The sequence below is a fragment of the Trifolium pratense genome, linkage group LG5, assembly GCF_020283565.1.
Source record: "Trifolium pratense cultivar HEN17-A07 linkage group LG5, ARS_RC_1.1, whole genome shotgun sequence".
NCBI lineage: Eukaryota > Viridiplantae > Streptophyta > Magnoliopsida > Fabales > Fabaceae > Trifolium > Trifolium pratense.
In genome coordinates, this window is record NC_060063.1 from 54,979,412 (window position 1) to 55,003,472 (window position 24,061).

General features: G+C 39.8%; 1 protein-coding gene across 1 annotated transcript; it reads left to right on the forward strand.

Moving 5' to 3' along the window:
- Window positions 1-515: 515 nt before the first annotated feature.
- Window positions 516-15,972, forward strand: LOC123883281 (probable polygalacturonase At3g15720). Its single transcript, XM_045932028.1, has 10 exons — window positions 516-659; window positions 788-913; window positions 1,540-1,708; window positions 1,926-2,135; window positions 2,376-2,457; window positions 2,764-2,872; window positions 3,266-3,364; window positions 11,991-11,996; window positions 15,748-15,832; window positions 15,890-15,972. Exons 1-10 carry the CDS (start codon window positions 516-518, stop codon window positions 15,970-15,972), a joined length of 1,113 nt encoding a protein of 370 aa, XP_045787984.1.
- Window positions 15,973-24,061: the final 8,089 nt, after the last annotated feature.

Consider the following 24,061-nt stretch of genomic DNA (forward strand, 5'->3'; position numbering starts at 1 on the left):
TTGTTTTATGAGTTTAATTGTTGTGCACCGTCGGTGTAATTTTTTTTTACACATACATCCAATGATGTGTTGCCACATCATTTAATGAATGTGACACATCATGTGTTTTTAATGACCATACATGATGTGTCGGTATATTATTGGACGCATGTGCAAAATAACTTTACACCGACGGTGCATATAAATTAAATTCTTATTTTATTTTACTTTGACTGAAAATAATAATAATAAAAATAATAAAATAATAATAATATTACTAAAAATAATTGAAATATTTAATATTTTTTACAAGAGAAATTTTATAAATATAGTAACCGTTTGCTTTTCTATTTTATTTTAATTTATTTTTTTTGGTATAAGTAACCGTTTGCTTTTCTATTTTATTCCCTTATATTTCTAATAAAAATATCATTCATATGCATTTAATTTTCTATTTAAATCCCCTCATACACCCATCACAAATCATCATTGTAGTGACTCTTAATTTTCCACTTTTTTAATTTTACTTTGTCAACATGCAAATGTTCAACTTTTTTGTTATCATTCTTGGGTTTATTTCTCCATGTCTATGTACGAGATTGAATGTTGGAACAAAAAATAACAATTATAATGTGATGGATTATGGTGCACGTGGCGATGGAAAAACTGATGATTCACACGTATATATGTTCTTATGTTTTTCTTTATATAATTTATTAAAATGTTTTGATATTTCATGTGAATTTTTTCTCACTAATTGACTGATCTTTAACACTATTTTTAATTATATATATTTATTGAATTGTAGGCCTTTGTAAATGCATGGAGTAGTGCATGTAAATACGGAGGGACATTAACTATACCAGCAGAAAAATCATTCATGGCGACGAATGTAAAATTTAGTGGTCCTTGCAAACCCAAAATTCATATTCAGGTATATTATATATATTTAATTATTTATATATATAAAGTTGGTTGGATTAGTTGAGTACTATATATATTGAGTTTAATTATTGTGCACCGTCGGTGTAATTTTTTTTTACACATACATCCAATGACGCCTTGCCACATCATTTAATGAATGTGACACATCATGTGTTTTTAATTACCATACATGATGTGTCGGTATATTATTGGACGCATGTGCAAAATAATTTTACACTGACGGTGCATATATATATATTGTTGTAATCCCTTTTCTTTTATTTAATTAATAATTTCTTTTTGTACTGGTTTCCTTTTTTCATTTAATAAAAAAAATTATAATAATAAAATAACATGAAAATTAATTCACAACTTAAATAATGTTTTATTAAGAATTTTAATTAATATTTAAATTTAATTGTTTCAAATAGGATTTTACCTTAAATCTATTCAAAGTTAAAACTTAAAGAAAGATCACATGATTTTATTTTCGTAAAGAATTCTGCGAGATTTATTTATAACTAACAGTGTGATGTGAATAATTAATTTAAATATTTTATGTATTTTATTTGTTTTTGTGTTAAGTCTATATTGATGGACTTTTTTTATTTGCACTTATTTTAATCATTATTGCAGTTTGATGGAAAAATAGTTGCACCCCCTAAAGCAGTGTGGAAAAGTGGAGAATATTTGATTTACATTGATAATTTAGACGGACTCACAATTGATGGTAATGGTAAAGGAGGAGCTGATGGAGATGGTTCAACTTGGTGGCAATGCCAAAATTGTAATCGACCTGGGGTACATATATATTCAATTATTCATTTCTTATATTGCTAACACTTTGACATGTTATTATTATTTTTTATGACAATTTGTCATATTATTATTAACACGGGGAACATTAATTCGGTGAAGAATTCATTTGTTTACTTATTTATTTATTTGAAATAATCGATCTCTAAATTAATATTTTAAAGTGACTGTGAACATATTAAGACATAATTTTTTTTTTATGGTACAGCTCTTTCATTTTCATTCCTGCAAGAATCTCAAAGTTAGTAACATAATGGTCACTAATAGCCCAAGTGGTCATGTATCTGTTAACCAGTGCAATGGTGCAACATTCTCACATATATCTATTAACTCTCCTTCTAATAGTCCCAACACTGATGGCTTTGACATTTCTTTTTCTAGTAATATCTTGGTAGAAGATTCAAACATAAAATCTGGTAATTTAAACTTTATTTTTAGTATGTATTTATCATGTTATTTTATAAAAAAAGAGCTAAACATAAATTGTTATAAAAAATAGGAAAAATTATTAAAATAAAAAAATCAGTATTAACAAAATATTATATAAATAAATGTAAAAAAAAAAAAAAAATTATAGCATTTGTCGTTGTATCAATAAAATGATTAACATTTTTGTAACTTTAATTTGAGTTATGTTTTTTTTTCTTTCTAATTAGGTGACGATTGTATTGCCATTAACGGTGACTCCTCTTTTATCAATGCTACTGGTATTACTTGTGGACCAGGCCATGGAATAAGGTTTACAAAAATTGCATGTTGATCTAAAAGTTCAATTTCACATGATACACTATTTATATTCAATGCCAATATTTTATGTTAGACGACTAACATCCTAAATTAGTGTATTAAATCTAAAGTTCAAATGTTATTTGTTATTACGATATACTATTAGTTTTTTTTGCCCCACAATATACTATTAGTTAGAGTGTGAATTATTGATATCCACAAACTTATTTTAGTGTCCCAGAATCGTAAATTATATATTATACATGTGTTCATGTTTTTTACAAATCTCATAAAATGTTTACTTTACAAATTAACCAGTGTTGGTAGCCTTGGTAAAGTAAGACCTAATGATAAAGTTTCCGATGTTCATGTACGGAATTGCACCTTCACCGGAACTTCAAATGGAGGAAGAATCAAGACAAAAATGGTGAGTATAATTAATAAGGTTAAATATTTTAAAATTTTCTACAAAAATACGAATCTTTCAGATTTTATCCATATTAATATTTTCGTTCTTTCTACATTATCCCTTGAAGAATTGGGAGTATTTATTCGACAACCAAAAAAAATTAGCACATAAGCAAATTTGTAAGTAAAGTAAAAAAAATTAAATGAATTAAGAGTATCTAGACATCAAAGACATATGTGACTTATACTTTTTGATCGTTGTGTAAATCTCATTCTTCAAGGGGTTATGTAGGCCCAGAATCTAATAGTTTATATAATTTAGTCCGTAACTTTTTATGAACACCTTTCAATATTTACTTTTTACATTATAACGTATTATGTGACAACACTTTAATTCTCCAATTTTTTGTAGGGTGGATCAGGCTATGCAAAAAATATTATTTTTGAGGAAATCATCCTAGATAATGTCAAGAACCCGATTATTATAGATCAGAAATATAAAAATGGGCTGGTACATAGTTCACTCTACATTATTATTATTATTATTATTATTATTATTATTGGACTGGGCAATGGGCCTAAAGGCAAAATCAAACTAGCCCAATTAATATGAGAAAGGAAACAGGCCCAAAACAATTAAATTCCAAACGCCCATTTGGCGATACAAGGCCTTGGCGAGGTGGGTAATAACGGATAACGCCCATAAGACGGGTTTGCATATGACAATAAAATATCTTCATCCTTCCCTGTCTTAGCGATTAACTTGGGAACGAAGAAACCAACTCCTTGAAACCGCCATGGCTTGGAGACCAAGGTTTTATTCCTACGTTCACGCTGCATCACCGGAAAAGGCGCTGAAGGCCGGATTTGTAGGAACCCTAGCTTGGAGAAGAAGGCTTTAATGGTCTATAAATAGTTTGTTATTTTCATCTGTAAGAGGGGATTGAACGCTGACTTATAAAACTCCCAGGGTTGTTGGGATTGGACTGAGTGTAATCACACCATTTAATCAATAATACAAACCCCCTTGTTTTTTACCAGAACATTTTGGCGCCCACCGTGGGGCTGCGGTAAAATCATTTGATCCCAGCCTATCACAGCAACTAGACGAAAAATCAAACATCTTCACATGGCTGGAGAACACGAAAACCACGACAACTCTAACGTTAACACCCTGCAAGCCGCCGTCGTAGAGATTCGGCGCTTACAAACTCAGATTGCGGCCATCGAAGCCGAAAGAACTAACGAGAAAGAAAGAGCGAAATTGATTTTGGAGGAGGAGGAGGGAGAGGGCGTCATGGACGTACAACCCTTAGCACAGCACTTGTGGGACGCCCAAGTGGTGGAAACAATCAAGGTTCCTCACCTTCCTACCTTCGACGGAAAGACGGATCCTAGGGAGCACCTGATGGCAATTGGGACACAAACTGCCATAATCAATGCTCCGGAACATCTAAAGTGTAAATTACTAGCCGGCACCTTCAAGGATGTCGCCCTGCGTTGGTACATGAACCTTCCAAGAAACTCAATTGAGAGTTATGCTGACTTTCATAAAAAATTTATTCACCAGTTCGCTGGATCGAAACACGTTAAAGTCACATCAACCAGTCTTTTCTCCATCCGCCAAAACCATGGCGAGTCATTGCGTAACTTCCTCGCCAGATTTAGCGAAGCCACCATCAAAGTCTCAAATCCAAATCAGGAGATGTTCGTGGCAGCCTTCCACAACGGGCTAAGAGCGGGACATTTCAATGAGTCCTTAGCCCAAAAGCCAGCCTCGTCGATGCAAGAGGTGAACAAGAGGGCGGAGTGTTATATTAAGGGCGAAGAAAGTAACGCCGAGAAAAGGCAAAGAGACGTTAAGGAGAAGGAATACGTGGGCCGTGCCGCTAGAGCGCCCGAACACCCACGACCAAAATCGGGGGGCCACCAAGGAGACCCATGGCAAAGGCATCATGGGAAGCCCTACCGCCAACCGCTCAGAAGAGAATTCAGGAATCATCCCGCCAATGAAGACCTCACGCCATTAAACGCCTCAAAGGTTTACGTCTTAAATGAAATTCTGGCCACCGGTTTGGCAAACCTCCCCCCAAGGAGAACCAGTAACATCCCCATGGGGCTGGACGATAACGCCTGGTGCGCATATCACAGGTGTAGGGGTCACTCCACAGAAAAATGCTTCCGCTTAAGGGATTTAATCGAAGAACTAATAAAAAGCGGACACCTTCGCAAATTTATTGACGACGCCGCCCAAGGGCGGGTTGTCGTGCCAAAAGTTCCCCGGCAGGAGCCACGAGACCCTCCTGGGCCAAACAGAGAGCCTCCCAAGGGAAGAATCTCCGTGAATACAATAGCGGGGGGATTCTCAGGCGGGGGCGAATCAAGCTCAGCAAGGAAAAGGTATGTACGCCGAGCCATCTCGGAGATATACCTCGTAAGTCAACCTCAGCCATTAGACGTACCGGATTTGGCATTCACGGCAAAGGATGGTTTGGAGGTAGCACCCCATGACGATGATCCCTTAGTAATACAAGTCCAAATTTTGAACTGTGATGTAAAAAGAGTACTGATAGATTCGGGGAGTTCAGCGGACATTATGTACTGGGAAGCTTTCAAGGCCATGCAATTAGCAGAAGAGCAATTGCAACCATACTCCGGAACCCTGGTTGGGTTCTCTGGCGAACAAGTGGACGTAATGGGTTACGCCTCCCTTCTTACCACGTTTGGAGAAGGCAGCAACGCCAAAACTATCAAAGTGCGATATCTGGTAGTTAAAACTCCTTTTACCTCCTATAATATTATTATAGGAAGACCCGCCTTTAACGCATTAGGGGCGGCCATGTCCACTTTATACCTAGCAATAAAATACCCCCTCGAGAATGGGGGAGTAGGAACAGTAAGGGGCGATCAGATTCTCGCAAAGAAGTGCTACGAGTCTAGCTTAAAGATACGACACCGAACTTCCAGCGCAAGCGGGAAATTCGAAAGAAGACAAGCCGCAACTCCAGGCGGCATAAACATGATAGAGAGCGCAGATATGGACCCAAGGGAGGAATTCCAAGATCGAAGGGTAAGCCCTATAGAAGACCTGGAGCAGGTTCAAATTGGCGATTACCCTCACCAGACAACTAGCTTAGGAACAGCGTTGCCCAGCGAGGAGAGGAGACGAATCATCAAAATCTTGAAGGATAACGCTGACCTATTCGCATGGAAACCTTCAGATATGCCAGGGATTGACGAAGGGGTGATAACACATAAACTCTCAATATCACCCAGCACAAAACCAGTTTCCCAAAGAAAAAGGAAGGTGGGAGAAGAAAGACGAGTCGCTATAGCAGAGGAAGTAGAGAAACTAAAGGAAGCAGGATTCATCGAAGAAATAAAATACCCCTCATGGTTGGCAAATGTCGTCATGGTGAAAAAGGCCAACGGGAAGTGGAGAATGTGCGTGGACTTCACAGACTTAAACAAGGCGTGTCCCAAAGATCCATATCCCCTACCTAACATAGACAGGTTAATTGATGGCGCCTCGGGGTGTAAGATGCTGAGTTTTATGGACGCCTACTCCGGATACAATCAAATAAAGATGAACCCCTCCGACGCCCGCCATACAGCCTTTATGTCGAATACCTGCAACTATTTTTACAACGTCATGCCTTTTGGACTGAAGAATGCGGGAGCAACATACCAAAGGTTGATGGACAGGGTTTTTGCTGAGCAAATAGGGAAGAATTTAGAGGTATATATCGACGACATGGTAGTAAAAACTTCCGAGGGAGGTCGCCATGATGATGATCTGTTGGACATCATGGGATCAGTAAGAAAGTACAACATGAGACTAAACCCAGCAAAGTGTTCCTTTGGGGTACAAGCCGGAAAATTCTTAGGGTTTATGCTCACCAGCAGAGGAATAGAGGCTAACCCCGAAAAATGCCAAGCCATCATAGACATGAGGAGCCCTACATCCGTGAAAGAAGTACAGACCTTGACAGGCAGAATAGCCGCGCTATCCAGATTCCTATCATGTGCGGGTGAAAAGGGTTTCCACTTCTTCGCATCTCTTAGGAAAAATGAGAGATTTTCCTGGACGCCAGAATGCGAAGAAGCCTTCAAACAACTAAAAGAGTTCCTGGCATCACCGCCCATCTTGACACGCCCATTACCAGGTAACACCCTTTACCTATATCTCGCAGTCTCGGATAGAGCTATGAGTTCAGCTCTAGTTCAAGAAATAGAGGGCGAAGAAAAACCTATATATTTTGTAAGTAGAACCTTAAGGGGAGCAGAAACAAGGTATCAAAGAATAGAGAGGTTATCTCTCGCGGTAGTTGTCACAGCAAGAAAGTTAAGGCAGTATTTTCAAAGCCACCAGGTAGTTGTTAAAACAGATTACCCTATCAAGAACGTCCTCCGAAAGCCAGACTTGGCAGGAAGGATGGTGGCGTGGTCCGTGGAATTATCGGAATTTGACATCACCTTCTCACCTAGAGGGGCCATTAAATCACAAAGACTAGCTGATTTTGTATTGGAGATGTCTACTCCGCCAACAGCAGAGAAAACAGCGTTTTGGACACTCTCAGTTGACGGGGCCTCCAATGTGCGAGGAAGTGGAGCCGGAATAGTACTGGAAGGACCGGATGGCGTGATGATAGAACAATCACTACGTTTCGCCTTCAAAGCTAGCAACAACCAAGCGGAATACGAGGCTTTGATAGCAGGAATGAAGTTGGCAAGCGATATGGAGGTGAAAGAGCTGAAGGCCATGAGTGATTCCCAGCTGGTAACCAACCAAGTATCAGGGAAGTTTCAAACGAAAGAGCCGCAGTTAATTAAATACGTGGAGAAGGTGCAAAACCTAGCTAAGCATTTCGATTCGTTCGAATTAGTTTACGTTCCCCGCGAACAAAACATGAGAGCAGATCTATTGTCAAAGTTGGCGAGCACCAAAAAACCAGGAAGCCATAGAACCGTTATCCAAGAAACCATAAAAACTCCCAGCATCAACGGGGAAGAGGTAATGATGGTAATAGAAGAAGAAGACTGGAGATCGCCCATTATCCGGTACCTCCAAAAGGATGAGCTCCCGAAAGAAAGGGAAAAGGCTTTTAAATTGAGGAAAATGGCGGCATGGTATTCAATGGTAGGGGATAAGCTATATAAGAGAGGATTCGCGTCCCCCCTCCTTTTATGCGTCAGTACTGAAGAAGCCAAGCGCATCATGAATGAAGTACACGAAGGATCATGTGGTAGTCATATCGGTTCAAGAGCATTAGCAGGAAAAATATTGAGAGCAGGATTTTATTGGCCAGATATACATGATGATACCGCCATGTATGTAAGAAACTGTGACAAATGCCAAAGACACGCCAACCTGCATCACGTTCCGGGGGAGCCACTGAAGTCAGTGTTATCCCCTTGGCCCTTTTTCATGTGGGGTGTAGATATCGTTGGTCCATTTCCGGTTGGCTATAAACAAGCGCGATGGATCATCGTCGCCGTAGACTATTTTACAAAATGGATTGAAGCAGAGCCGGTATCCAGCATCTCGGCGGAACAGGTAAAAATCTTTTATTGGAAGAAAATCATCTGCAGATTTGGATTGCCCAAATACATCGTATCCGACAACGGTACACAGTTCGCCAGCGAAAAGGTCGTTGAATTCTGTCGAAGCAAAGGAATCAAAAACACCTTTATATCAGTGGAGCATCCACAAGCTAACGGACAAGCAGAGTCAGCAAATAAGGTGATACTAAGAGCCTTAAAAAGAAGGCTAGATAGTAAAGGCGAAGCTTGGGTAGCCCACATCTCACCCATCCTCTGGTCGTATCACACCACTCCCCAATCCTCGACAGGAGAAGCGCCATTTACAATGGTCTATGGTTCGGACGCGATGATCCCGGTGGAAATAAATCCTCCTAGTTGGCGCAGAGAAACCGCGACGCAGGAAGAGAACGACAGAGCTCTGGAAGAGAACCTAGACATGATCGAGGAAAGAAGAGAAAGAGCGCATTTCAGGGAATTCGCCATAAAGCAAAGAGCCGCTAGGCGTTATAATACGAGAGTCAAACAAAGGAGTTTTCAAGAAGGCGACCTTGTGCTGAAAAGACCTATGGGAAAGGATAAAGGAGGAAAGTTCGCAGCAAACTGGGAAGGCCCCTTTCGAGTGCAAGAAGCTTTCGAAGGAGGAGCATATCGCCTAGAGACCATGGAAGGAAAAATCCTCCCAAGGACATGGAACGTAGCAAACCTAAAGTTCTACTATAGCTAATCACGGAGCATCACTTTATCGGTGGAAGAATAAGTAAAACCATTCTCTTCTTTTAGCTATATTTTTAAATGATGTATAAGAACCGTTTTCATAAATGAATAAAAAAAAAAACAATGAGACACTCTTTTACCCTGTTTCAACGGGGGTTTTTATCGAGGCTCATTGAATTTCAAAATTCTAGTAGTTTATATCTTCCTGCATATCCCAAAATATTTGCGTCAATAAAGGTCAACCTGATTAAGTTACGGGCTCTGAACCAACAAAAATGGTTATCTCAAACTTGAGCTCGGAATCTTTATTGAAAGATCAACTCAGATGTGAGCGCTGAACCAAAAACAAGGGTTACAGTGCCTTGGCGTCACCTACGAGTTGGGTACGTCAGAAAAAAAAATATATAAATATTATTAAACAAGGGTTACAGTGCCTTGGCGTCACCTACGAGTTGGGTACGTCAGAAAAAAAAAAAAATATAAATATTATTAAACAAGGGTTACAGTGCCTTGGCGTCACCTACGAGTCGGATACGTCAGAAAAAATTAAACAAGGGTTACAGTGCCTTGGCGTCACCTACGAGTTGGGTACGTCAGAAAAAAAAAATATATAAATATTATTAAACAAGGGTTACAGTGCCTTGGCGTCACCTACGAGTTGGGTACGTCAGAAAAAAAAAAAAAATATAAATATTATTAAACAAGGGTTACAGTGCCTTGGCGTCACCTACGAGTCGGATACGTCAGAAAAAATTAAACAAGGGTTACAGTGCCTTGGCGTCACCTACGAGTCGGGTACGTCAGAAAAAAATTTTTATTAAACAAAGGTTGAAAGGCCTTGGCGTTACCTGTAAGTCTTACGAGTTGGGTACGTCAGAAAAAGAAAAATTAAAAAGGTTGCAAAGCCTTGGCGTTACCTGTAAGTCTTACGAGTTGGGTACGTCAGAAAAAAAAAAACTAAAAGGTGGCAAAGCCTTGGCGTTACCTATAAGTCTTACGAGTTGGGTACGTCAGAAAAAAAAAAAAAAACTAAAAGGTTGCAAAGCCTTGGCGTTACCTGTAAGTCTTACGAGTTGGGTACGTCAGAAAAAAAAAAAAACTAAAAGGTGGCAAAGCCTTGGCGTTACCTGTAAGTCTTACGAGTTGGGTACGTCAGAAAAAGCAAAATAAAACAAGGTTGAAAGGCCTTGGCGTCACCCGTAAGTCTTACGAGTTGGGGGCGTCAGAAAAAGATACAGTGAAGAAAGGCGAGATTATTGACGCCGCCAGAAAAAGCTTATACATAACCAAAGCAAGGCGATTCATCACAACGCCAAATCATGTGCAACCGCCAAAAAAACAACAGGTATAAAGTTATTTGTATCAATTCACAATCATTGTAGAAAGTAGAAGATGTCGCAGGTGCAAGGACGAAGTTTCCTAGACAAAGACGACAGAAGGCGTTACCTCACAACGTAATGCAAAAATAATTCATAAAGTTATGAAAAGAAGAAATCAGGCGAATAAAGAACTTTATAAAGGACCCAGCCAAGGGGCAAAATTGTTCAAAGCCACAAAAGGGCATACAGAATAATTACAAAAAGCCACAGAAGGGCAGAAACAAGATCATTACAAAGAGATCATTCACTGAGGAGGAACATAGGGAACGAGCTTGCCGTCAACAATTTGATTCATTGCGTCAGCTTCGCCAAGGCGCTTAGCATCGAGATCCGGAAAAAGAAGCTTGACCTGTTCTATAGCAAAAGAAAAGCCCTCGTCATATTGGTTGGCGGCATAGAGCTGAAGCTCTGTGACATCACTCTCCAATCTAACTTTCTCATCAGCTAAGGTCCCAATAGACTGTACCGCTTCATCCTTCTCCTTGGATAGTTTAGAGAGTTTCTCAGCCTGGGCAGCAGCATTCTCCTTGAGCTTGGCCTCCGAAGCGGCATAGCTTTCTTTAACTTTAGACAGCTTTTCTTCATACTCTTTCTTCAGTCTCTCTGTCTCGCCCTCCCTTTCTTCCTTCAACTTTTTAATGTCATCCTCCAGCTTCGCCTTGGTTTCAGAATACCTCTTCTCAATATCAGCGAGGTTATCATCAACCATCTTCACCTTTTGCCTCGCCTCCATAACCTCTTGCTCCTGGCGGTTTGTCAACAGATAATTGAGAAGAGTACCCTTGACTTCATACTCTAAGGCTTTCTTCCTCAGGTCCTCCGTCGAAGTGGTGGTGAAGCGAGTCATGTCACCCACCATGGTTACTCCTCTCTCAATAAACTCCAGAGGATCGAAGGAGCTCCAGGAAAGGGGCGCAGCGTTTTCAGCGTCTTGAGAAGGAGGCTGAGAAGAACTGGAAGCCGCACCTTTGCCCTTGTCGGCACCCCCAGCATTTTGAGTAGCTCTCTCTATTTTTTGTTTTTTGGGATGAGGAGGAGCAACACCCTCATTTCCCTCCGCTTCAGCAGCCGTTTTCCCCGGGATCTCGACACGGATCCACCCTTCGTGCTTCTTCTTACTTCGCCCTTCTTTGGCAGCAGCTTCCTCCACTTGTAGCTGCTTCAACGGGTCAACCACGGCAGTGGCGGGATTGGCCTTCTGCTGGCGAGCTTTTGCCAAAAACGCCAATCTCTCTTCATTAGAGATAGTCATCATCCTCTCTGCAAAAGTAAAAAAAAAAAAAAAAAAAAAGGGGGCAAGTTAATAATAAGGCGAGATCAACATTAAACAGAAGTAGAAAAATACCAAAGGCGTTACTTACGTAAATACTCTGTCAGGGCTTCACTATTACCCTCACACCTAAGAATATCGGCGGTATCCATAAGAGCATAGGAGTCAAGGAAATTGACGGTATCTTGCTCAAAATCGCTTAAGGCTTCAAAGATAGCACCCTTGATAAGCCTAGGGTTATCAGTCCAGTAGAAGGGAAATAGAGGATCATCAACCTCATCATACATCAAGTCAGAAAACTTCTCATCATTGCGAACCCGAAGGAAAGAGTCTTTGAAGTTTTTGAAATTGGAGGCATATAAACTTAGAAGACGACGGTTGGGTTGGCTACTAAGAGAAACTAGAGACTGAGGTTTTAGGTTCTTTATTTGGTAAAAAGAGAAGAAAACGCCAACAGAGGGATCCAGGTTAAAACCTGAACACATTACCTCAAAAGCTTTTATAAAGGCCCAACTATTGGGATGAAGTTGGGTGGGGGCGACATTAAGAACCCTCAACATCTCCGCCTCGAAAGAGGTGAAAGGCAACCAAATATTGAGAGGCTGAATCACGCCAGTGTAAAGATAGAAATAATCTGGCGGGGTATCATTCTTGGAAAACACGAACTCGCCCTCCTTGACAGGATCGGTTATAATCAAATCTTCACGAGGAAGGGAGTCAGAGAGTTTGACAGCTTTCCTAAAGCTCCTCACCATTTCCACACTAGAATACTTTGAAGAAACTTCCATGGTGACTGGAATGTAGTCAGCAACGACCAGATCTCGGCAGGGATTCTTCCGCTTTCCTGTGAAAGAGGAAGGGGAGATTATGACGCAATCACTGTCATTACTACTATCACTACTACTATCGTTGTCACTACTACTACTCCCAACATCAAAACCCCACAATTCCGAATAAAACCCCCGGCTATTAAGAACGCCGTTAGCCCTAGTATAGTGGGCGCGAACTTGTTGCGCCCACTCGAGATAACTAGGAGAAGAAATAGGAACTCTCCCCTCATCCTCATCTAACTCCCTCAAAATAACCATTTGTTCTAAACCTAATTAGAGAAATTAGGGTTCCTACTCAGAACAGACCTAACTAACGAAAAGAGGAAAGGTATAAAGTGAAATACCTTATAAAACGGATGAAGACCTCGAAGCAGGGAGATAAGTCGTCCTAAAACGAAGACCGTTGAAAACCTTTATCAAGAGAATGAAGAAGAGAGCGCAAACTGGATCGGAATGGGAGTAGAAAATTTTGCAGAAGAAGTAAAGAAAAAGGAAAGAGCTAAACCCTTATTTATAAGACTTTATTCCGAACAGTCAATTTGAAGTTGTAAGGTTCGAACGAGTACTTGTCATACGAGTCGTCGGATCGCGTACGTGTCAAAGCGCACATCCCAAGAGTAAATCATAGAAGATTTATCGTCAGATGTTTTATTACAACGCCTATAGGCGAGATAACTAATTAAAGGAGGGGCCACGCCAAGACAAATTATCTCGCCGAAAAAGTTTGATTCGCCCGTAGGGCGCGGCGAAGATATCCAAAACAACGCCCAACGAGAAGGAGCCAAAAGGTCAAGAAAAAATAAAAGTAAAGCATTATACTCAAAGCAAGAAAGACAATCTTTATTATTAGCAGCAAATGAAAAGTACAACGAGAAGAAACCAAGGCTACATAGAAAAATCCTAAAATCCTATCAATCAGACTCCGAATCCTTCTGCACAGGCTCAGGGAAAGTCATCTTGGATTCCACGGTGACTCGGGACCCCTCTTCCTCACTTGACGAAGAAGCACGAAGCTCAGGAGGAACATAGGTTTCCAGAAACGAAACGTAATCCTCATCGCCACTACCAGAATCGGAGGTATCCGAGGAAAGGACGATAACCTCCACCTTTTCGACATCCTTAGACCTTCGGGAGCGAGTGGAGTTGGAAGTAGACACCTCTACCCTTTTCTTCCTTCGCTGAGGCGGAGCGCTTCCGGCAACAGGTTTTTTCGCATTGTTATTTTCCATAATAAAGATTCAAAACAAGTTGATGAAATATGAGAATAACAGTTGATATTTATAGCCAATCTTGCCCAACCCTAACATCGTTATTAACGGTCGTAATTAATGCTTGGACGGTCGCAACTACTTCGGTTTGACTATCTTGAGAACCGTTATTTTTATCTTCCCAAGAAGTCAATATTTGACCCATTTAAATTGACGGAGATTTTAGAGGAGGGCGATACTAGCAGAAATAGAAAGCAGCATATAACGGAAAAGGAAAGATTGAAATTCAAATTACTTAAAGGGAAATACAACGAAAGCCAAAAAGTATGAAGAACAAACAAGGAATGTCTTAAATGCAGAAGCAAATTACAAACACGCAAAGAAAAAAGCATAAAGGAGAAAAGTTGGCGAGCAGAAACTTCATGGCATAGTGGAACCCCCCAATTCACTGGCATCGGCGACGGCGATACGATGCATCTCCTCCAACGCTCGTTTCACCCTTTTCGCCTTCACCATGTTCTCTTCAATGGGCTTCAAATCCTCTCTCAGTTCGCTCTGCTTGTCCAATAGGTCCACCAGGGAGTGACGCCTAGAAATCAGCTTAGTGACATCTTCCCTGATTTCGCCTTGAAGAGCCCTTTTTCTCTTCACAAGCGGCTTCATCTCCTTGTTCAGCAGCGCCAAACGATCGTCCACTCTCCGCTCCTCGTTGAAGCATATCCCTAAGATCTCCTCCTGCACACCCATGGTTTCTTTCGTGATCTCTATCTGACTGTCGACAGCTTCGGTAACTTCAGCATGGCACTCCTTCACATTTTCCACAGCAATCACGAAGGACGCATTATCCTTCAGTTCCTTCTCCAAACGTAACACACTATCAAGAAAGCGTTTCTCCTCCTTGGTTAGCCTCCAGCAATAATCGTTCAGCTCTTTGACGAACTCAGAGAACTCGCCAAAATCATCCATCAAGTCCTCCGTGCCAAGGGTCAACATACGCCGGAGCCGCTTAATGACGGGGGAAGCCGGGGAATGACCGCATTCGAAAGAAGGATTTTTGGGAGACATAACTCTGAAAGGAAAGTTTAGAACTTTGCAGGTAAGAAGGGATGAACTGATTATTTCATCAAAGTCCCATTTTTATAGACGAAGAATCTCATCGTGGCAGCATCAGGTGGGGAAACGGTTAATGAGAGTTGCCCAGGAACGTAAGAACGTGCATCAGAGAGTGGGAGAGAAACGCGGTATATCGCGCGCCAAGAATTTTGGAGGGAAATTCGAATTGTACTTAAGCATTTCATTCCTACGGATTTCATGCTTGGGGGGCTGTGGACTGGGCAATGGGCCTAAAGGCAAAATCAAACTAGCCCAATTAATATGAGAAAGGAAACAGGCCCAAAACAATTAAATTCCAAACGCCCATTTGGCGATACAAGGCCTTGGCGAGGTGGGTAATAACGGATAACGCCCATAAGACGGGTTTGCATATGACAATAAAATATCTTCATCCTTCCCTGTCTTAGCGATTAACTTGGGAACGAAGAAACCAACTCCTTGAAACCACCATGGCTTGGAGACCAAGGTTTTATTCCTACGTTCACGCTGCATCACCGGAAAAGGCGCTGAAGGCCGGATTTGTAGGAACCCTAGCTTGGAGAAGAAGGCTTTAATGGTCTATAAATAGTTTGTTATTTTCATCTGTAAGAGGGGATTGAACGCTGACTTATAAAACTCCCAGGGTTGTTGGGATTGGACTGAGTGTAATCACACCATTTAATCAATAATACAAACCCCCTTGTTTTTTACCAGAACAATTATTATTATTATTATTATTATTATTATTATTATTTGTCATTCCAACAATGCATTTGTATATTTGCTAGTTTTATACACATAATAATAAACTAATACTATAGTTTCATGTGTGTTGAATTTTGTTGAAATTATATTAGAATACAGATGTGGTGGTGAGTGATGTAAAATTTCGAGGATTTACGGGAACTTGTTCTGGCGACATAGCTATTAATTTAGATTGTAGTTCTGCTGGTTGTCATAACATTCTATTGGATCAAAACGACATTACGTCAACTTCAGGAAAGAAGCTTTCAGTTGTTTGCAATAATGCCTATGGAACTGCTACAAATACTATTCCAAGTGTTACTTGTCTACTTAAATAATGTTTTATTCTCAATTATGCGGAGGGAAAAACTTTGTATTGTAACGCCGCAACTTTTAGAACTGGTCGATTAATAATTTTTTAATTATTAGAAGTGGTTTGTGTTGATTGTTGTGTGGTTATTTAATTATTTTGATGTGTTAAATAATTAATCATTTGGAAAATAAATGAGTAGAGTGATGTTGGTGAACTAAATTAAAATTAAAAGAAAAGAAGTAGAAAATAAAATAAAGAGGTGTTGGGAGCATAAAGGGGGTGTAGATAGGAAAATGGTAGAGAAAGAAATAAAGAAGAAGAAACACAATTTTAATTCCCATTAAACAATTCTACTAGTAATAATAATAATGCTATGGTCCCTTGGAATTAAATTTTTTGTAATAAAATTTCTTTTTTAAAGATCTACTTGCTTACCTTAATGCTCGTTCTTCTTACTGTGAAACCCTTTGAGCTATGAAACCCTCTCTCACTGACAGTGGCGGAACTAGGGGTGGCTAGGGTGAGCCACGGTCACCCCCGGAAAAATGAGAAATTACTATAGTGCCCTTAGTATTTATTAAAGTTATATTTTCATAAAGAGGAGGCGAGTTCGACTCCCTCTACCCTTATTTTTTATTGTTTGTTTTTTCTTTTCTAAAAAAATCCTTTTCAATATTAACTTATCAAGATTTAAATCCATGCACTTTTAAGACCAAAACATTTTCTCAAGCCAATGAACCAATAGCACTATTTCATAAAAAAAAAATTATTTTATATATATATCAACACAAACAATGGACAATTTCGAAAAAAAACTTTGTGTAAATTTTAGTTTAAAGTAAATCATTGATAATTTAAAGTCACTTGACACATGTAGAATATTATTTAGGGTATATGCAATTTAATTTTTTTTATGATAAAATTTTTATGTTTTATTACTTAATTTTTTGTTTAATTTATATATTATAATTTTTTTGACGGCCCCCCGAATTTTATTTCCTGGTTCCGCCACTGCTCACTGAAACCCTCCATACCATCCTCACTTCAATGTTTCACTCAAAATCATACATTCATGGCTTCTCTCTTTGTCAATAGTTAAACAATTAAAGCGAGAACTAGGTCGAGCGAATTCACAAGACTCGCCTCTATGAATATATCTCATGCTTTTTCACTCAATAAGTACTTGTTTTGTTTTGCTAAGTAACCTTGATCATGAATATAAAAAAAACTGTACTTTTGTATACTCTTGTATGTATAATGAAAACACCAATATTCATAAACAATAATTATGAAAAATATTTCTTAGAGCAATTATACAAGAATGCTTTATGTTATATTTTAAATTTACAAGAATTATACAAATAATTTTCATAAACAATGATAAAGAAAACTTATATTCTTTTGAGTAGTCCTTTAGAGGTTTTTAATATTAAACTTTTAGTTGTTCATGAACTATGTAACAAACAATCTTCATAATGATCAAGAATAGTTCATTCTAACTTTAATGTATTAATTTTATTTTGGTGATAATTTAATTTCTTTTTTACAATGTTACGGGCACTTTCAATCGCCGTGTAGTAGTACCGATCTTCATCAAAAAACTTGTGAGACATACAAAGTAAATTCTTTTCTTCCGACTGAATTTTTTTCACATGCAACTAGTAAGATACCCGTGCATACGTACGGGACGTGCGTTCCACGCGTTGTATTTCGTAGGGTCGTTGGATCATGGATAATTTTAAAAATATTATTTTGTGTAATAATTTTTTTTATACGCATTAGTTCCGTATTTTTGTGCTTTATAGTTTCCTTGATTATTAAGCTTTCATTTTTCACAAAGTTAGTAGAGCTGTGATTCACGATTTACATATATTTATTTTTGAAAATTTAATGCTAATATATCACCCATTTACTAATGTTTTGTGATAAGCATCAACCAAGATATGGTTTTCTCCTTAACATATCTTCCTCTTCTTAGAACGAGGTTCACTCGGTTGATTTCATTCCACTGCATGGTTCCACTATTAGGGTCTATTTGGTTCGGGGGTTTTGGAGGGGAGGGGAGGGGAGGTGAGGGGATATTTTAAATTAATTGTGTTTGGTTCAGTTTTTAGGAGGGGAGGGGAGGTGAGATGAGGTGAGCAAAATCCCTCCAAAACCCAATTTTTGCTTCCCCCCAAATTGGAGGGATTTGGAGGGGAGGAGAGGGGAGAGAATATTTGTTATTATGATTTTAATTATATTAACATAATTGTCCTTATAATTATTTTAAAATACTAAAACTATCCTATTTTGTATGTTCTAACTTCTAACTTTTTTTTTCAAATCTTTTTGTTACATATACTCAGTATCCTTTTTTCCTGCGTCAAAAAATTTACTCAGTAATTTTTTTGACCTTGCATAAAAACTTTTGTGCTAATTTCTTATATCCATTTCTTTTTTACGTAAGTTTTTTTTTTATATGTTACATAAACATCTTTTCTTTTCAAATATGTTCTTGTTACGTATTACAAGCATATTGTTTGTTATTTTTTTTAAGTAATTTTCTAAGTTTATTTTTTATATTTTTTTAACAAAGTTATTTATGAAGCATAGTTTTTTTTTACTATATGAAATATAGTTTTAAAATTATGAAACTATGTTAAGATTACAAAGGATAAAAAAGTAAACTAATTTTAAAATCCCTCCCCCTCTGAACCAAACAAATATGTAGTCCAAATCCCTTCCCTCCCCTTCCCTCCTTTATTTTGAACCAAACACATAAATAATTAAAACCCCTCCCCTCCCTTTCCCTCCCCTCATTAAAATTCCTCCCTTTCCCTCCCCTCACCTCCATCTACTTTGAACCAAACAGACCCTTAAAGAAGATAAAATAAAATTTTATGTGAAAATAAAATTTATAACCTATTATGTGATTGGATGGTGTTCTGGTAAAAAACAAGGGGGTTTGTATTATTGATCAAATGGTGTGAATACACTCAGTTCAATCCCAACAACCCTGGGAGTTTTTAATAAGTCAGAATCCGTCTTTTTACAAATGAGAATATGGAGCTATTTATAGAGCTTCTAGTCTTCTTCTCCAAGCAAGGGTTCCTAAAAATCCGGTCCTTAGCATCTTCTTCGGTGGTGTGGCGTGAAAATAGGGATGAGAACCTTGGTCTCCAAGCTATGGCAGTTGCGAGAAGTTTAATTCTTCCTTCTTAAGTTAGCGGTTGATGCAAGGAAGGAGAAGATATTTTCAGTAACGCAGAATCCAATCCTTTTTTGGCGTTGTCTTAGAATTGATGGTCGCGCCCTAGCTTCTAATCGCCTGTTTTGTGTTTTACCTACTTTGGGCTTATCATCCTTTTTACTCTAATTGGGCTTATTGGATATTTTCTTAAGCCCATTGTCCAGTCCACAGCCCCCCAAGCACGAAGTCCAAAGGGGTGAAGTGCTTGAGTATGATTCGAATTTTCCCTCTAAAATTTGTAGCGCGGGAACGGTTTCATCACGTTTCTCCCCACTTTCTGATGCACGATCTCGCTCTCCTATGCCGTATCTATCAACCATTTCTCCATTTACTGATGACACGATCAGATATTTCCTCTATAAAATGGATCACTCGACGATAGGATCCGCTCATCACCTTTTCACCTGCTTACCTAACAGTTTTCTTTCTTACAGTATGTCTCCCAAAAATCCTCCCTTTGAATGTGGTCAATCCCCTGCTTCCCCCGTCATCAAGCGGCTCCGCCGTATGTTGACCCTGAGTACGGAGGACTTAATGGACGATTTTGGTGAATTCTCGGAATTTGTCAAAGAGCTTAATGACTATTGCTGGAGGCTGACCAAGGAAGAGAAGCGTTTTCTAGACAGTGTGCTGCGTCTAGAGAAAGAGTTAAAGGATAGTGCATCCTTCGTGATTGCTGTGGAGAATGTCAAAGAATGCCATGCCGAAGTTGTCGAAGCTGTCGACAGTCAAATAGAGATCACGAAAGAAACCATGGGTGTGCAGGAGGAGATCTTAGGGATATGCTTCAACGAGGAGCGGAGAGTGGACGAACGTTTGGCGCTGCTGAACAAGGAGATGAAGCCGCTTGTGAAGAGAAAAAGAGCTCTTCAAGGCGAAATCAGGGACGATGTCACTAAGCTGATTTCTAGGCGTCACTCCCTGGTGGACCTATTGGACAAGCAGAACGAACTGAGGGAGGATTTGAAGCCTATTGAAGAAAACATGGTGAAGGCGAAAAGGGTGAAACGAGCGTTGGAGGAGATGCATCGTATCGCCGTCGCCGATGCCAGTGACTTGGGGGGTTCCACCATGCCATGAAGTTCCTGCTCGCCAACTTTTTCCTTTACGCTTTTTCCTTTGCATGTTTGTAATTTTCTTTTGCATTTAGGACATTCCTTGTTTGTTCTTCATACTTTTTGCTTTCGTTGTATTTCCCTTAAGTAATTTGAATTTCGATCTTTCCTTTTCCGTTATACGCTGTTTTCTATTTCTGCTAGTATCGCCCTCCTCTAAAATCTCCATTAACTTAAATGGGTCAAACATTGACTTTTTGGAAAGATAAAAATAACGGTTCTCAAGACGGTCAAAACAAAGTAGTTGCGACCGTCCAAGCATTAATTACGACCGTTAATAACGATGTTAGGGTTGGGCAAGATTGGCTATAAATATCAACTGTTATTCTCATCAACTTATTTTGAATCTTTATCATGGAAAATAACAATGCGAAAAAACCTGTTGCCAGAAGTACTCCGCCTCAGCGGAGGAAGAAAAGAGTTGAGGTTTCAACCTCTAACTCCACTCGCTCCCGAAGGTCTAAGGATGTCAAAAAGGTGGAGGTTATCGTTCTTTCCTCGGATACCTCCGATTCTGGTAGTGGTGATGAGGATTACGTTTCGTTTCTGGAGACCTATGTTCCTCCTGAGCTTCGTGCTTCCTCGTCCAGTGAAGAAGGGGGGTCCCGGGTCACCGTGGAATCCAAGATGACTTTCCCTGAGCCTGTGCAAAAGGATTCGGAGTCTGATTGATAGGATTTTAGGATTTCTCCATGTAACCTTGGTTTCTCCTCGTTGTACTTTCCATTTTCTGCTAATAATAAAGATTTTTCTTTCTTGCTTTGAGTAGAATGCATTATTTTATGTCTTGTCTTTGCTTTATTTTATGTCTTGCCTCCCCTTGATTCTTGGCTTTTTCTCATTTGGCGTTGTTTTGGATATCTTTGTTGCGCCCCCAAGGCGAATCAAGTTTTAGCTTTTTTGGCGAGATAATGCGTCCTGGCGTGACCCTTCCTTTAAAGGCGCTATAGATAGCTACCTCGCCTGTGGGCGTGGTTTTTTAACTGTCTGACGATAAATCTTCCCTGATTTACTCTTGAGATGCGCGCTTTGACACGTATTTAATCCGACGACGCGTGCGTTACCTCTTGCTTCAACTTCTGGACTTCAAACAGCCGAAAAGGTTTTCCTCTTTAAATAGTATCTCTGTTTCTCTTTCCCTTTACTTATTTCTTCTCGAAAATCCGTACTCTTTTTCGCATATCCTTCTTCGATTCACCAGCAAGCCTTTGTTCAACGCTTCGTGTTAGGACGCTTCCAGTTTTATTGCTCCAAGCTTTGTCAATTTCCTAAGGTATTTTTCTTTTATACCTTATTCCTTTTCGCCGGTTTGGTCTGTGTTGCGTAGGAACCCTAATTTTCCGATTTAGGTTTTAGAAAGATGGTTATTTTGAGAGAGTTAGACGATAATGAGGGGAGGGTTCCTATTTCTGCTCCTAGTTATCTCGAATGGGCGCAACAAGTTCGCGCCCATTATACTAGGGCTAACGGTGTACTTAATAGCCGAGGATTTTATTCGGAATTATGGGGTTTTGATGTTGGGAGTAGTAGTAGTGATAGTGATAGTGATAGTAGTAGTGTTGATAGTGGTAATGACAGTGATTGCGTCATAATCTCCCCTTCCTCTTTCACAGGAAAGCGGAAGAATCCTTGTCGAGATCTGGTTGTTGCTGGTTATACTCCCGTCACCATGGAAGTTTCTTCAAAGTATACCAACACGGAAATGGTGAGGAGCTTTAGGAAAGCCGTCAAGCTTTCAGACCCCTCTCATGAAGACCTTATTATAACCGAACCCGTCAGAGAGGACGAGTTTGTATTTTCCAAGAATGATAACCCGCCGCATTATTTCTATCTTTATACCGGCGTAATACAACCCCTTAACATTTGGTTACCTTTTACTTCCTTTGAGGCGGAGATATTGAAGGTTCTCAACGTCGCCCCCACCCAACTCCATCCTAATAGTTGGGCCTTTATCAAAGCCTATGAGGTAATGTGTTCTGGCTTCGAATTGGAGCCTTCAATTGGCGTTTTTTTCTCTTTCTATCACATAAAGAACTTGAAGCCGCAAACTTTGGTCTCTCTTAGCAGTCAACCTAACCGTCGCCTTCTGAATTTATATGCCTCCAACTTCAAGAACTTTAAGAATTCTTTCTTTCGAGTTCGTAGTGCTGGGGAATTTTCTGACTTGATGTATGATGAGGTTGATGATCCTCTATTCCCTTTTTACTGGACTGATAACCCTAGGCTTATCAAGGGTGCTATCTTTGAAGCCTTAAGCGATTTTGAGCAAGATACCGTCAACTTCCTTGACTCCTATGCTCTTATGGATACCGCCGATATTCTTAGGTGTGAGGGTAATAGTGAAGCCCTGACAGAGTATTTACGTAAGTAACGCATTTGGTATTTTTCTACTTCTGTTTAATGTTGATCTCGCCTCATTATTAACTCTTGTGTTTTTTTTTTTTTTTTTTCTTTGTCTCTTTTTACTTTTGCAGAGAGAATGAGGACTATTTCTAATGAGGAGAGACTGGCATTCTTGGCTAAGGCTCGCCAGCAAAAGGCCAATCCTGTTGTCGCCGTGACTGATCCACTGAAAAAGCTGCAAGTGGAGGAAGCTGCTATGAAGGAAGGGCGGAGCAAGAAGAAGCATGAGGGGCGTATCCGTGTCGAGATCCCGGGAAAGACGGCCTCTGGAGTAGAGGAGACTGAGGGTGTTGCTCCTCCTCCTCCCAAAAAGCAAAAAGTTGAGAAGATTACTCAGAAGGCTGGGGGCGCTGACAAGGGCAAAGGTGCGGCTTCCAGTTCTTCTCAGCCTCCTTCTCAAGACGCTGAAACCGCTGCGCCTCTTTCCTGGAGCTCCTTCGATCCTCTGGAGTTTATTGAGAGAGGGGTAACCATGGTGGGTGACATGACTCGCTTCACCAACACTTCGACGGACGACCTGAGGAAAAAAGCCTTAGAGTATGAAGTCAAGGGTACTCTTCTTAATTATCTGTTGACAAACCGCCAGGAGCAAGAGGTCATGGAGGCGAGGCAGAAAGTGAAGATGGTTGATGATAACCTCGCTGATATTGAGAAGAGGTATTCTGAAACCAAGGCGAAGCTGGAGGGTGACATTAAAAAGTTGAAGGAAGAAAAGGAGGGCGAGACAGAGAGGCTGAAGAAAGAGTATGAGGAAAAGCTGTCCAAAGTTAAAGAAAGCTATGCCGCTTCGGAGGCCAAACTCAAAGAGAATGCTGCTGCCCAGGCTGAGAAACTCTCCAAGCTATCCGAGGAGAAGGATGAAGCGGTACAGTCTGTAGGGACCCTAGCTGATGAGAAAGCTAGATTGGAGAGTGATGTCACAGAGCTTCAGCTCTATGCCGCCAACCAATATGACGAGGGCTTCTCTTTTGCTATAGAACAGGTTAAGCTTCTTTTTCTGGATCTCGATGCTAAGCGCCTTGGCGAAGCTGATGCAATGAATCAAATTGTTGACGGCAAGCTCGTTCCCTATGTTCCTCCTCAGTGAATGATCTTTTTGTAATGATTTTGTTTCTGCCCTTCTGTGGCTTTTTGTAATTATTTTGTATGCCCTTTTTGTGGCTTTGAACAATTTACCCCTTGGCTGGGTCCTTTATAAATTTCTTTATTTGCCTGATTTCTTCTCTTCATAACTTTATGGATTTGCATTACGTTGAGAGGTAACGCCTTTTGTCGTTCTCGCCTAGGAAACTTTATCCTTGCACCTGCGACATCTTCGATTTTCTATAATAATTGTAAATTGATACAAATAACTTTATACCTGT